The 14,290-nt window shown below is 38.7% G+C and overlaps 1 protein-coding gene across 5 annotated transcripts in view; it reads left to right on the top strand.

Annotated features, from left to right (window-relative positions):
* The window catches only part of LOC122556187 (ceramide transfer protein), a 116,653-nt gene that overhangs the window by 96,581 nt on the left and 5,782 nt on the right, over positions 1-14,290 (top strand). For 4 of the 5 annotated variants that reach the window (XM_088000317.1, XM_088000325.1, XM_088000327.1 and 1 more), the window contains 5 exons: positions 7,628-7,723; positions 7,916-8,048; positions 9,199-9,269; positions 10,538-10,666; positions 11,884-12,013. In XM_088000317.1, the coding sequence (XP_087856443.1) occupies positions 7,628-7,723; positions 7,916-8,048; positions 9,199-9,269; positions 10,538-10,666; positions 11,884-12,013 (559 nt within the window). The remainder of the gene's footprint in view (positions 1-7,627; positions 7,724-7,915; positions 8,049-9,198; positions 9,270-10,537; positions 10,667-11,883; positions 12,014-14,290) is intronic. The other variant, XM_088000316.1, reaches the window with a different exon arrangement.

Below are 14,290 nucleotides of genomic sequence, written 5' to 3'. Positions count from 1 at the left end.
GTTGGGAAGATGTTTCCATTGGTAGGAGAGACTAGGACCCAAGGGCACAACCTTCAAGTAAAGGGAAGACCCTTTAGAATGGAGATCATGAGAAACTTCAGCCAGAGATTAGTGAATCTGTGGAGTTCGTTGCCACAGAAGGCTGTGGAGACCAGGTAATTGAGTATGTTTAAGATCGGTTCTTAATTAGCAAGTGGATCAAGTGTTACAGGAGGAAGGCAGGAGAATAGAGTTGAGAAACTTATCAGTCATGATTGAATGGTGGAACAGACTCAGTGGGCCGAATGGCCTAATTTCTACTCCGATGTCTTATGGTCTTTTGGACCTTGGTTGGAATACCATTAGGAATTAAACTTTGTTGATTTTCATCCATTTGGTTGCTGCAGTTCTTCCACCGACACTGGTTTGCTCAGATTCTACCACAGGTTACTGGGGGATAGTATTGGTATGTGTTGATGAGCAATTAAAGATGTCCAAGCCACTGACCACTGCATGAAGATCTTTTCATCTTTTGAAATGTTAACATGATCAAAATATGTACCATGGTCACATGTACCATTTCATTTTAGTGAAGTATTGTACTGTGTAAGCACTCATGCTTAAAGTATAATGATTTCAGCTGAGCGACAGGTGAAGTGTCATGAGTCAAACTTTAGATAAATCTTAACAGAACACAGGGTTACTCTCTCATTAGAGAGACAGTTGATGCTTTAACCTGAGGGTCACCAAGCCTTCATTGTAACCTCAGCCAGAGTGGGAGTTAAACCCATACTGTTAGCATCACCCACATCACAAACCATATGTCCAGGTAATGAACTTGCCCAGCCTTCCATTTATACACTGGGCCGTGCATGTAAAATGTCTTTTCTGAACGGCAAACCAACCATGGACACACATCTTTTCTTTAATACTTATGCCCATGGTTGGTTTTGCCACCCATTTCAGGCTTTCCTTTTCCTTTCTTAAATATATTATTATTTTTTTCCTTCAGTTGCTATTTCCTAGGAAGGTGTTACTTGTGAGTTTAGCATTGTGAATTTGAAGTCTTCATAGCTCATAATATGATTGCAACAGACTCGTGAGAAAGGTCAGCTCATTGAATCAAAGGTATAGAGGCCCTCGGAATTGGTCTTAGAGCATATACTTTTCACGACCTAGATCCTTCTCTGCACGGTGCAATTTTAGAATTTTCAGATGGTATAATACTTGAAGTGTGAGTGAATTTTGAGGAAAACTGACCATATGTATGAGAGACACTGAAGATTGCTCCAAGTCTGGCTTTCACGTGGGGCCCACTTGCCCCCTCAATTATAGCTCAGATCAAAGGTCAGTGACACACTTTGAAGAAGGGCATGTGCCCGAAACGTCGAATCTTCTGTTCCCTAGATGCTGCCTGACCTGCTGTGCTGTTCCAGCAATAAAGTTTCAGCTTTGATCTCCAGCGTCTGCAGACCTCACTTTCTCCTCCCAGTGACACACTCTACCTTTCCCAGTAAAGTGCAGGATATTTACACCTACCGCGCTACAATGGTTACATGAAACGTTGACATCAGTGCTTGACAGACGCCCCTGTGAATACACTATCATTGATAGACAACTTCATGGTCCACTTTAGGTCCTCCCATTATCTCATGATATTTGCCAGAATTCCATCACCTGCCTTTGGGTTCTAGGGATTGTTGACTGCGTTCCAACTTTGATTTATGTCCTGTTCCTTCCGACTTGTTTGCCAGCTACATCTTATACTTCTTGCTAATGACTCTTCAAATTTGGTTATGCAATTCACAACTTTTGCTGACATTAGTACAGAACATTAAAGGATGTTAATTTCTATCAATTGTTATAATATTTTATTATAATTGTATAAACTTGTAAACAAAAAGTTTTGACTGTCTCCTTTTAGCAATGTTTAAGACTGAATAGACTTGGCAAAAGTAATAGCAGCTCCAAAGTAAAGTTACTTATAAAGTTATACATAGTTAAACCTAGTACTATGATTCAGTGACAAAGCTAGCAATTTTGGGAACAGCTTACCCCCTGATTTGACTTGTGAAGTGACAGTTGCTCACTCTCTCGAGTCAGAGTGACCCTGTTTCAAAATAGTTTGTCCCCCTTGCTACATTATTTGTCTCTTGGTACTCATACGAAAATATTTTGTTTAAATCTTTTTGTTGTTCTGATCTTGCTCATGGAAATATAAGTTTCTTCAAGGGTGTTTACTGAAACTAGTCTCTGCATCCAAGGCTAATTACCTACAAAACTTTAATTCCCCAATGTCTAAAATTTTAACTTATTCTTGTAAGAATGTGTCTACTCTTATATGCAATTATAATTATTTAAAATGCCTCATCCCAGATAGTCACTTGTTCCCTTTTTCTATTTCATAAAAATCTGCAATCTCCAATCTAATGGCTTTCATTGGAGCTGCCTTATCAAAGTCTTACGGTTTGCATTCTTGTCCCATCTTACTAAGACTTAGAAACATTTTGTTGTCTGGCTGTGGATGCCATGATTTGAGCTATCTGAAATACTGTGTAAGCTAAAATTTCCATTGATTGTCTGTATCAGTTAAAAAGAAAACCCGGCATAACTATTTCGTCCTATTCAGCCATGTGCAACTGCGACAGGCATCTTAGGCTTACTTTACAGGGGCAGAGATTTCAAGACAAAGTTTGTTATAGTTTTAAACTTGAAAACAAGTTTTGACTTTGTCTCCTTTAACAATGTTTAAGATTTAATAGAATTGGCAGAAGAGGTGATGGCAACATTAAGGAAAAACATTACATGTACTAAGAGTGCCCTGCTTAAGTAGGTTCAATCACATTCAAGAGAAAATTGGATTCTTATCTGAAAGAGAAGGTAATGCAGAACTGAGGGGAAACATTGGTGGAATGGTACTGGGTGAATTGTTTCTTTAAAGGTCAGCACAAACTCACAACCTACCAAATTGTTTCCTGTGTGGTGTAACCATTCTATAATGGGGAGAGATGTCAATGCCAGAGAAGATATCTTTTGTAAATTTTAATGAGTTTTTTTTGCGCTGTAATGCAGATGTGCAATGGGCAATACATATAGAAAGGGAACCGTTTTACAATCTCTACTGGCAGAGGGGACTGAGTAGTAGAGGTGGTTGGCTAGTTGGCTTAACTATGAACTCCAGTGAGGGTGTTGAGAGGAGAAAACTTAGAGCCCCTGAACTTCCCTCCATATTTACTTCAACTATTGCCATGTCTTCAGAAGCATTCCACATACAGCAAATGTTTCCTTCAATCATACAGACCCTGTATTTGTAGTAATAACATGGATTATTGAGGGGAGATGGCGTGGTTTGTGCTAGATTTACCCAATGCTACCTAGTAAAAGTTATTCACGAGCAAAAGTTGTACATTTTGTATGGACCATGCTTTAAAATCCTCTGGGTAATTCTCTAGATAATGTATAACACGTACAGAAAAGGACATTGGAATAATCAACAGTTAGTATTCTGTGTATAGTTGTGTCGTGCTCTTGTTCCCACAGATCTATAAGCCTTTTAAGGAAGTCATGTTTGAAGACCAATTGAATAGAAATTCAGAATTCAAGTAAAACTATTAGAACCTTAAAACAATCTCCATTATGTTCTTTATTCTGCCTGAAAATGGTATTTTAAACCTTTAGTTTGAGAATATGTGGAAAAAGCAGCATTTATTGCTTAAAGGTTCATCTGTGAGGCAGACTAAGCAGGGGTTCAGATTTCCTTCCCTTAAAGATGTAATTGACTTTTTGCAATGATTGTAATAGTTTATTTGTCTACAAATTACTAGTTTAATGAGCTTAGTTTCACACCTTAATATCATTGATTCAAACTCATGCCATTTAATTCCACTGTACATTGAGATTAATTGTTATATTCAGTAAATAGGTATTGTAGGAATCTTTAAGATTTAGGGAGCCACCTTTTTAATGTGGTCTTCCCAATCAGACAAATATTAGCATCTAAAAGTATGCACTTTCACAAAGTGTCAACGTTTGCAACTTTGCTCTGATTGTGGCAGATCTGACGTCTTGGCATTAATTTGTTCCATGTTCCCCATCATATTTGTAAAGTAGAATAGATGGTCCAAGAACCAATCTCAGCAAAAACGTTATACTTGAGTAAACAGTAAAAGAACAATAATTCTAAGGGTTCGCCAAGAGTGATGAACGCTTTGTCAGTGACATTTTTGCAGACGAGTGGAACTTGTTATTTAATAGATTCATCACTTTTGAAGATCATTGACTGCCTACTGTCAGTACCACTGAGATTCATGGACCTTTTTCCCTGATGATGGAGTTGCCAAATTGTTCCAAAGTTTTGAGATTTTCTTGGGTTGCATGCTTTGAGTTTACTCTTCAAAACAGATTAATGCCTTTCAATCATAAAGATATTAAGCAATTTTATCTTGACAGAATTGTTTAAGGCCGCATCACTTTTTCATCATTGGATGCTGGAGATTAATTGTCGGTTATATAATTTGATATTGGGCTTCTGCAATCTCCAAGTAATTGAAACTTAATCTAATGGGATTATCTATTTACCAATGAAAGGTTTGTTATGGTTGCACAATTGCCCACTCATCACTCAGGATTTCCATGTTTCCTGCAAACTAGCTGCATTATTTTAAATTATATCATTATAGTTCTTCCTTCATCCGGTAACTGGAATGGTGAGTGTTTTGACACTGGTATTCCTTGTTTGATTTTAGTAGAGTTGAAGAGGTCCCTATACTTTGTGATATCATTGCACGTGTACAAGTTGATGCCCATGGTTAAGCATGACATTATATTCATAAGACATAAAGCAATATAGGCTTTTGAAAGTTGAATGGTTACACATGTTTATACATTTCAAAATTGCAGTTACCACATCTTTCATAATGTGGCTTATGAACCAGGTGATTAAATTTATTTTTGTTTGTTGATTGTAAATGTAGAACCCGCTTCATTTCACCAGAGAGCAGCATAGTGCTTTCTAGTAAAGCTAATCTGTTACATTACTGTACACAATGTTCTTAACATAGAAACATCTTTACTTTCTTTGCAAGATGGTTAAAAGTGAGTGGATACCTGACTTACAGGACAGATGGGAGTTAATAAGTAACCGGAGTCACAGTTGAAGAGAATATACTTAAATGAAGGAGCATAGTTGAGGATGGTTGAGAAAATTTAAGAGGGTGTGTGCAACATGTGGCTATGCAGTGAAGAGCAGGTTGCAACAAAGAGCCGAGAAAAAATCTGCAAAATGGGAGAGGTAAATATGTTTATTCTGGGAGTCCTTTGGAAATTGAAGAGGAGAAACATTGTCGATGTTAGCCTCAATATGGATGAAGGCTTGGATATAATCGCTGAGTGACTTGTTTATGGGTGGTGAAAGTGTTGAAAACCTAGCTACGTAATGATTGTATATGTTAAGGTATTGTTGGCACTGGTGGGACTAGGGTAGGAAAAGATCAAAGAAAAGTCTTTTATTACATTTGGACAGCGAATGAAGCTTGGATCTTGGAGTGTCATTCACACTTCTGTGCCTCTTGTTTCAGCTGGAGAGATCAGTGGTCCAGGCGCTTCCCACCTACAGCTGGAACACGCACGTGCGCTCCACCTCTTCAACAACTTCCAATTCCCAGGCCCTCCAATGCTGCTGCTTCACAGTGGATATGCAGTCTTTATACATGTCCATACCGCACAGTTACGGCCTGTAGGCCCTCAGTTTTTTCAGCTCCAACAGAGACCCATCTATTACCCCATCTGTGTCCTCCAACCACCATCTCCGATACCCTCCTCCACCTCTGCTGAATTAGTCCTCACTCTCGTTAACATTTGGGAAAGCCAATCCTAGCAGGACTTATACACTTAATGGTCAGGTCCTAGGGAGTGTTGCTGAACAAAGAGACCTTGGAGTGTAGGTTCATAGCTCCTTGAAAGTGGAGTCGCAGGTAGATAGGATAGTGAAGAAGGCGTTTGGTACGCTTTCCTTTATCAGTCAGAGTATTGAGTACAGGAGTTGGGAGGTCATGTTGCGGCTGTACAGGACATTGGTTAGGCCACTGTTGGAATATTGCATGCAGTTCTGGTCTCCTTCCTATCGGAAAGATGGTGTGAAACTTGAAAGCGTTCAGAAAAGATTTACAAGGATGTTGCCAGGGTTGGAGGATTTGAGCTAGAGGGAGAAGTTGAACAGGCTGGGGCTGTTTTTCCCTGGATCGTCAGAGGCTGAGGGGTGACCTTAAAGGTTTACAAAATTGAGGGGCATGGATAAGATAAATAGGTGAAGTCTTTTCCCTGGGGTCAGGGAGTCCAGAACGAGAGGGCATAGGTTTAGGGTGAGAGGGGAAAGATATAAAAGAGACCTAAGGGGCAACTCTTTCAGGCAGAGGGTGGTACGTGTTTGGAATGACCTGCCACAGGAAGTGGTGGAGGCTGGTACAATTGCAACATTTAAAAGGCATTTTGATGTGTATATGATAGGAAGGGTTTGGAGGGATATTGGCTGGGTGCTGATAGGTGGGACTGGATTGGGTTGGGATAACTGGCTGGCATGGACAGGTTGTTCATCTCTGTCTATGACTCTGAGATCTCGAATTTCAAATAACCATCCCACGCTCCCTTTCCAGCCCTGCTGCCTCCCTTTCTTTCTACCAACTCCCCTACCCGGGAAAAAGACCTTGACTATTTACCTTATCTATGCCCCGCATGATTTTATAAACCACTATAAAGTTACCCTTAAGCTTCTACCCTTAGGTCCAGTGAAAAATGTCGCAGCTATCAGCCTGTCCTTATAACTCAAACCTTCCAGTCTTGATATCCTTGTAAATCCTTTCTGCAACCTTTCCGGTTTTATAATGCCTATCCTATAGCAGGGCAGCCAGAATTATATGCAGCACTCCAAATGTGGTCTTACCAATGTCTTGTCTAGCTGTAACATGATAGATTATTGATAGTTTATTGCAAGCCAAACTTCCTTGTCAATCAGGCCATTTTGAAAACAAAGCATATGCTAAGTTGCTTTAGCTGAAATGCAAACCATGTATAAAGCAAAGTTTTGTCTTAGCTGCTGCCATGACTCAATCAAGAATACTGTGCAGTAAAAGTAATGAGAGCAAGGCGCACAGTTTTTTCCATTTGAAGAAAACATTTTTGTTGCAGAGAAGCAGACGTGAAGGTAATCTGATGGATAGTTTCAAACTTAAGGAAGAAATTGCTGATCCAAATTATTTTTTTCAAATTTCAAAAACTGATAGGGGAGAAAATGGAGTAAATTTGGAATTCAGATTTATTTACTTTTTTAGCTAATGATCAGTATGTGTCAATAGATTAGCAGGAAAGACTGCTGAATCAATTTGATATTCTGCAGTTTGGTAATACTGTATAGAGAAAGGTGAGAAATTGGAAGTGATGCCCCAAAAAGAGCCAGTTGTCTTGAGACAAATCACTTGTTCTTTTCTCTGAAATTGTCCATGGGCAGTAGATACTGTTGAGACATTCTGGTCAAAGTAGTCAATTTCCAGCAGTAGCTGATTTCTTGTTGATTATGCCACAAACAAGACTGTAGCCGATATGCACAGTCCGCTACAGTGCAGGTTGTTAACACCAGTGCTCTTTGTCTTTACAGGTTGAAGAAATGGTGCAAAATCACATGCAATATTCTCTCCAAGATGTAGGTGGTGATGCTAATTGGCAGTTGGTGGTGGAAGAGGGAGAAATGAAGGTGAGGAATGTTTGTACTTTTTGAAAGTTTTAAAATTCAGTACTATATTCTTATTTTCTCGTTGAGTGTGGGGTGCTGGCTTTTCAAGTCGCAATCCACACAGTTACAAGCTTGAGTTGAATACAATACGTATTTGTTAATGTTTTAAAGTTCAGATTCATCCAATCACCCTTCCTCCTCCATTTTGTACAGGTCTACAGGAGAGAAGTGGAAGAAAATGGGATTGTCTTAGATCCTCTCAAAGCGACACATTCTGTCAAAGGAGTTACAGGTCACGAAGTATGCCATTACTTCTGGAATGTCGATGTTCGCAATGATTGGGAAAGTAAGAATATTTTAGAATAATTTCAATTTGATAGTTTATTGAAGTTATTTTAAACAATTTGAGTTCATTGATAAGTAGCAGTCTGTGGTGTCTGATAGTAAAAGCAAACCTTTTGAGTACAATAGCATAACATGGCATGTGGCTCATAAGCTAAATCCGGCCTCTTCCTTTTAATTACAGCAAATACTTGTAATTCATTGTTGAATGTTCCAAGATAATGACTTTGGCCTAGCTATGCAAGCACTTTCTCTTTAGACACTGACTATAGCGTTCAAGGTCCAGATGTGCTTAATGCAGTTTGGTAGTCTTAAGGAAGCAGTTGCTTAGTGATCATGTCACTGGACCAGTAAGCCAAAATTCCCAGGCTAACTCTGAAAATATGGCAGAAGGTGAAATTTGAATTCAATAAATATCTGGAATATTATGACATGCATATAACAATTGCTGATTACTGTGCAAACCCTATCTGGTTCGCTAACATCTGACTTATATGTGATTCCAAACCAACAGCATTGTCATTAATTCTGAACTGGTCTCTAAAATAAACTAGCATGTTGCTAAGTTGTCTAAAATATCACCGCGAGGGAAGTTAAAGATGGCCAAAGAATGTTGGCTTAGTCGGTGATGTCCATATTTAACAGATTAAAGAAATTTTGCTTGAGGTGATCTTGGTAAAGTGATGATTCATGGCCATACAACACAGCAGACTTAAGGTAAACTGCAATCCAGCCCTCCCTATGCAGTAGACCACAATGAACACTCAAAATATTACTAATATGGATGATACTCATTGGTTTCTGACATCTCGCTTTTCCTTGTGTGTAAGTGATCCCCAATCTTACACCTTTATCAAATTTCAGAAGGTTATTTTTACTCAAATTTGAACCTGAGTACAATATTGAGGGAGTGCTCATTGCCCTGAGATGCTGGCTTTAGATGAAATAGTAAATGATGTAATCTGTTCTATTTAAGGAATTCAGTTGATTGTTATGAGCGCGTTTTGCCTTTAAAGCACACTAGACATTCTTTTCAGGATTTCTTTGATCGACATTCTTCCCGCCACCAAATCAAATGTCAATGACTTATTTCTAAGTGCTCATTCATTTATATGAGTGATTTGACAAAGAATGTATCCATTTACACTCCACAGCAACCATTGAGAATTTCCATGTACTAGAAATTCTATCAGATAATGCAATCATCATCTATCAGACACACAAGGTATGTCCTTTTTTGATATTAAAACATTATAGCTGGTGACTTGGTGTAGTTCTTTTACTGCGCGAGTGTGCTAAATCTGTTTTCTATTTTAAATGGCCTTATTAACTGTCCTTCCATGTGATGGTCAGTACAGGGAGTTAAGTTTTTTTTTCTCCCTCCTCCACCTTGTGTTGACATCAAAGTCAAAAAGTGTGGTGCTGGAAAAGCACAGCCAGTCAGGTAGCTTCTGAGAAGCAGGAGAGTTGACGTTTCGAACACCAGCTCATGACATTCCTGATGAAAAGCTTGTGTTCAAAACATCAACTCTCCTGCTTCTCAGAAGCTACCTGACTGGCTGTGCTTTTCCAGCACCTCCAGTTCTCACATTCTGTTTGTGTTGACATCAGTCATGACCAAATACAAAGTAAATCTTATTCTACTCCAATGAACCATAATGCCACCAATCTCCAATCTAACCTTCACTACATCAGACAATTGACTTCTGGAAATAATGCTATGAAGAATGAATTTTAAATAATGTTTAGATTTATCTGTGAATTGATGGAAATAATTTGTTTCTTAGTTGAATTATTTTCTTAATGTTTGTAGCCTCCAAGGCGCAGGCTTTTAAAGTCATAAGTTTTATATTATTTCTGAGAAGGTGAGCATCTTTGGGAAGTTGCACAACTCATCTTCCTTATTTCTTTTGCCCACATTTTGGTCAGAAAAGATGAGCTTAACATTTTAGGGATCTACCAACCTCCTGGTACTGCTGTCTCTCAATTCCATCTTTTGAAGAATAGATTAATCGGAATAGTCCAAAAGCAAGAATAGGAGTGATACTGATAGATTTGTGTATTTCTTCTGTACTTATGGAGCTAACTATTTAAGAACTGTTTGGTGTTGAGATCACCCAAAATCATAGAATTATTTAAGCAAAGATTTGCAGCTCTCCTGTTGGTGTTAATAGCAGAGCTTTTTGTTTTTATTTCAGATCGCTAGCATCTATAATACTTTGTTTAAATGTTGAGACCTTGGAATTAGAGTGCAAGGTGGTATCATTGGCAAAAGTAACAATCTCCACAAGTTAGATACATTGATTCAGAAGTTTTCAGTGGAAAATGACAAATTAGGCAATTGCATTATTTTTTGTACAAGTGATTTGCAAATGCGTAATTATTTCACAGTATATGGTTGTTGCATTGTGTCGGAGATCTAATGTGATGGAAGGTGTTTACTAATTTGATTGTTTGCTGCAGCTCAGCCATTTTATCTCACTTTTCTTCCAGAGAGTTTGGCCAGCTTCACAAAGAGATGTACTTTACTTATCTGCAATTCGAAAAGTTCCAGCTACAAATGAAAATGATCCAGATACGTGGCTTGTCTGCAATTTTTCTGTGGAACATGACAGTGCACCTGTAAGTGTCTATTTTCATTAAGATTTTCAAAGGGAACTTTAAGAATTTAAGGAACAGGATGAGGCCTTCTGTCCTTTGAACCAGCTCTGCCATTTCATACAATTATGACTGATCAAACTCTTCAGTGTCTTTTACCAAACTGTTCTCAGAACTCTTAGATCATGGGTAGTCAAAGCTATCAATCCCTACTTCAACCATACTCAAAAACTGAGCTTCTGAATTCCAAAGATTTGCAGCCTTCTGAATTAAATGCAACTTCCCTTATTTTTAAATATCCCAATTCCTCAACCAAGGGAAACCTAATACTTACCTGTTCCTTTAAACTTTTTGAAAGTTTTAAAGCGGTCCCTCCTTATTCTTCAAAACCCTGGAGAATCCAAGCCAATTTGCTCCAACAGTCCTCTTGAACAGTCCTGCCATTCCCAGAAACAAGACAGGTGACTTTGTTGCGCTTCCACTACTGCAATAATAGTCTTCCTGAGGTACAGAGAAGACCAAAATTAAAAACAGAAGTTTTTTTCCCAAGCTATTTTCTTCCTATTAGCCAATCTTTAGTTTATGCCAGTACAGTACCTCCTTTCTCATAGATCAGGTTTTACAGGATGGAAAGAGGCCCTTCGGTCCATTCCAGTCATCAAATCTCTGTTCCTGTTTTTCAGCACTTGCTGCGTAGCCACCTATGCTACGGTGTTTCAAGTGTTTATCTAAGTAGTTCTTAAATGTCTTGAGGCGTGCTGCCTTTACTGCTGTTTCAGACACTGAGCCCCAGGTACCCACCATCTTCAGTGAAAACGTTTTTCCTCACATGCCCTCTAAATCTCCTGCTCTGGACCTTAAAACTGTGCTCCCTGGTTATTGAGTTGAGAAGTGTGACACTGGAAATGCACAGCAGATCAGGCAGAATCTGAGGAGCAGCAGAGCTGATGTTTCGGGTGTAAGTCCTTCATCAGAAATTCCTGATTATTGATCCCCATACTTGTATTCATATTTTGTTTTTTCCTTTCCTCATTGGTTTCTTCATTCTTTTATGTATAGTTAGCTACAGCTCAAAGGGGAACTATGCACATCGAGGACTTTGAAATTAGACTATTCTATTTTAGGGTTAAAATGGAAAGTATTGCAATTTTTTCATGCTAAAATGTAACATTTCTTAAGTAATTGCAGAGGATTCAATTTGTGTATTGTTCAAAATTGTGTTAACTCCACCTATTTCACAGCAGAATAACAGATGTGTGCGTGCCAAAATAAACATTGCCATGATCTGCCAGACACTAGTAAGCCCTCCAGAAGGGAACCAGGCAATCAGCAGAGATAACATCCTATGCAAGATCACGTATGTAGCTAATGGTGAGTTTGAATTGAATTGAATTTATTGTCATATGTACTGAGGCACAGTGAAAAGCTTTGTCTTGTAAGCAATACAGGCAGATCAGAGTTAAGTAGCATAGATAAGTAAATAATAGGTAAACAGCAGCAGTAACAAAAATGCAGGTACGGGCGAATGTTAAGAGTTTGAGAGTCCATTCAGTATTCTAACAACAGTAGGTTAGAAACTGTTTTGAAACCGGCTGGTGCGTGTGTTCAAGCTTCTGTATCTTCTCCCCGATGGTAGAGGTTGTGGAAAAAGATTGCCAGGGTGCGCTGGATCTTTGAGAATGCTGACGGCGTTTCCTTGACAGTGCGCCTGGTAGATGGATTCTATAGATATGAGATTGGGCTTTATGATTGTCCGGGCCGAGTTCACCTTGTTTTACTGAATTGCAATCAAATGAACAACTGCAAGGAAGTGCTCCTTGCTGCAGTTTGTGGTGTAGGAAGCTGGATGGCTCCTTTTCAATGTCATCTAGCAGGTGACCACCCCCTTAAATCCAGGAGGGGTGTGACAAAGTTGAAGTGACACATAAAGAATGGTTGGTATTTCAGCTGATGAGCCTATTCTGCCATTCTGTTAAATCATGATTGTTCGGGTATCTGAACTTATTTACCTGCCTAAATCCCATGTCACTTAATACCCATATCCCAACCAAAGACCTCCAAATTTCCTGGACATCTAAAGAGTAGCAGATTTCCATTATCTCCTGTGTATCAAGTAAATGCTTCCTGATTTAACTTCTCAATAGCTATCTTTATCCTTATTCTTCCCCTTGGTCTGGATTTCCACCAGAGGAAACAGCTTCTCTATGCTACGGCACTGAAGGTTTCCCTACACCTAAGAAGGCAGATTTTTACCATGGTCTCCAGGCCACTGAGTATGGGTAATGGTATAGCCAATGGTGTCCAAATTCCATGAATGAAGAAAATGCAAAGGACTTTGTATTATGCCCTGCCAAACCCCACTGGAAATAGCCATCTAGTCACAAAAGCACTCATTGCTATTTCTTTCTTGCCTCTAAGATAATTTTCTATCCAGTTTGCTACATACCACTGGATCCCATTAAATTTTTTAAAATACGTCTTCCATGTGTGACCACCTCAAAAGCCTTGTTAAATCCATGTTGATCGCATTAATGACAATATCTTCATCAATCCTACTTGTCACCATCTCTAAAAATGGAGTCAACTTAGACAAGATATTTCCCAAAGAAATCCATACTGGCTGTCCTTGATTGTGTGCCTTTCTAAGAGAGAGTGTATCCTGTGTTCTAGAACTGTGTTCTAGAATTTGCCCACTACTGAGGCCAGACTGACAGGCCTCTATTTATTCAGTCCATCCTTTGATCCATTTTTAAACAAAGTTACGATGTTATCTACTCCATTTGACAAGTACTATAAGAATCCAGTCATCAGATCTCTGTTCTTAACAAGAAAATAACTTTATTTTAAATTGTCTTTATTTGCAAAAAGAAAATATGAATTGCTGACTTATAACTCTATTCTTAAACTCTACCCCTTAAATTAACCCCTCTCAGTACAGACACAAACATAGACAAGATATGGCTATGAAGGGTGGAAAAAGAAGAAAAAAATTAATGAGGGAAACACAGTTCAATAACATCAGTCTGGTTTCTTTCAATTTCTGAGCCTTTTGTTTGCACACTAATGATCTCATTTGCTGATGATAATTTCTTCGTAACAGAAGAACTAGGAGTAGACAATTCAGTCCCTCAAACCTGCTCTGCCTTTCAATGATATCATGGCTGATCTCATTTTGGCCTCAACTCCACTTTTCTGCCTACTTTTCATGACCCTTCAATGCATTACTAATTAAAAATCTGTCTTCTCTCATTAAATTTACCGAATACCCTGACATTCCACAGATTCGTGACTGAGCAAAAATTTCTCCTCATCTCGGATTTAAATCTGTAACCCCTTATCCTAAAACAATGACCTCTTCTAGATTTGACCCACGTGAGGAAACAACATGTCTATTTTTCATAAATTCCCTTAATCATCTGTGCACCTCAATTAGATCTCTCCATATTCTTCTAAACTCAAGAATACAGACCTAAAATGTTTGATCTCTTTTCATAAGACAAACCCCTCCCCTCTAGAATCAATCTAGTGAATCTTCTTTGAACATCCTCCAAAGCAATACATCCTTCCTCAAGCAAGGAGATCAAAACTCTGCATTACTCAGGACGTGATCTCACTAAAGCCTTGTATGCTTTCCTACTTTCACATTGT

Source organism: Chiloscyllium plagiosum, unplaced genomic scaffold, assembly GCF_037043375.1.
Source record: "Chiloscyllium plagiosum isolate Xiang-an unplaced genomic scaffold, Cpla_swu_hap1 HiC_scaffold_2, whole genome shotgun sequence".
In the NCBI taxonomy this organism is placed as follows: domain Eukaryota; kingdom Metazoa; phylum Chordata; class Chondrichthyes; order Orectolobiformes; family Hemiscylliidae; genus Chiloscyllium; species Chiloscyllium plagiosum.
Note: the sequence above shows the minus strand (reverse complement) of the source record. Positions and strands in the feature narration are given on the sequence as shown.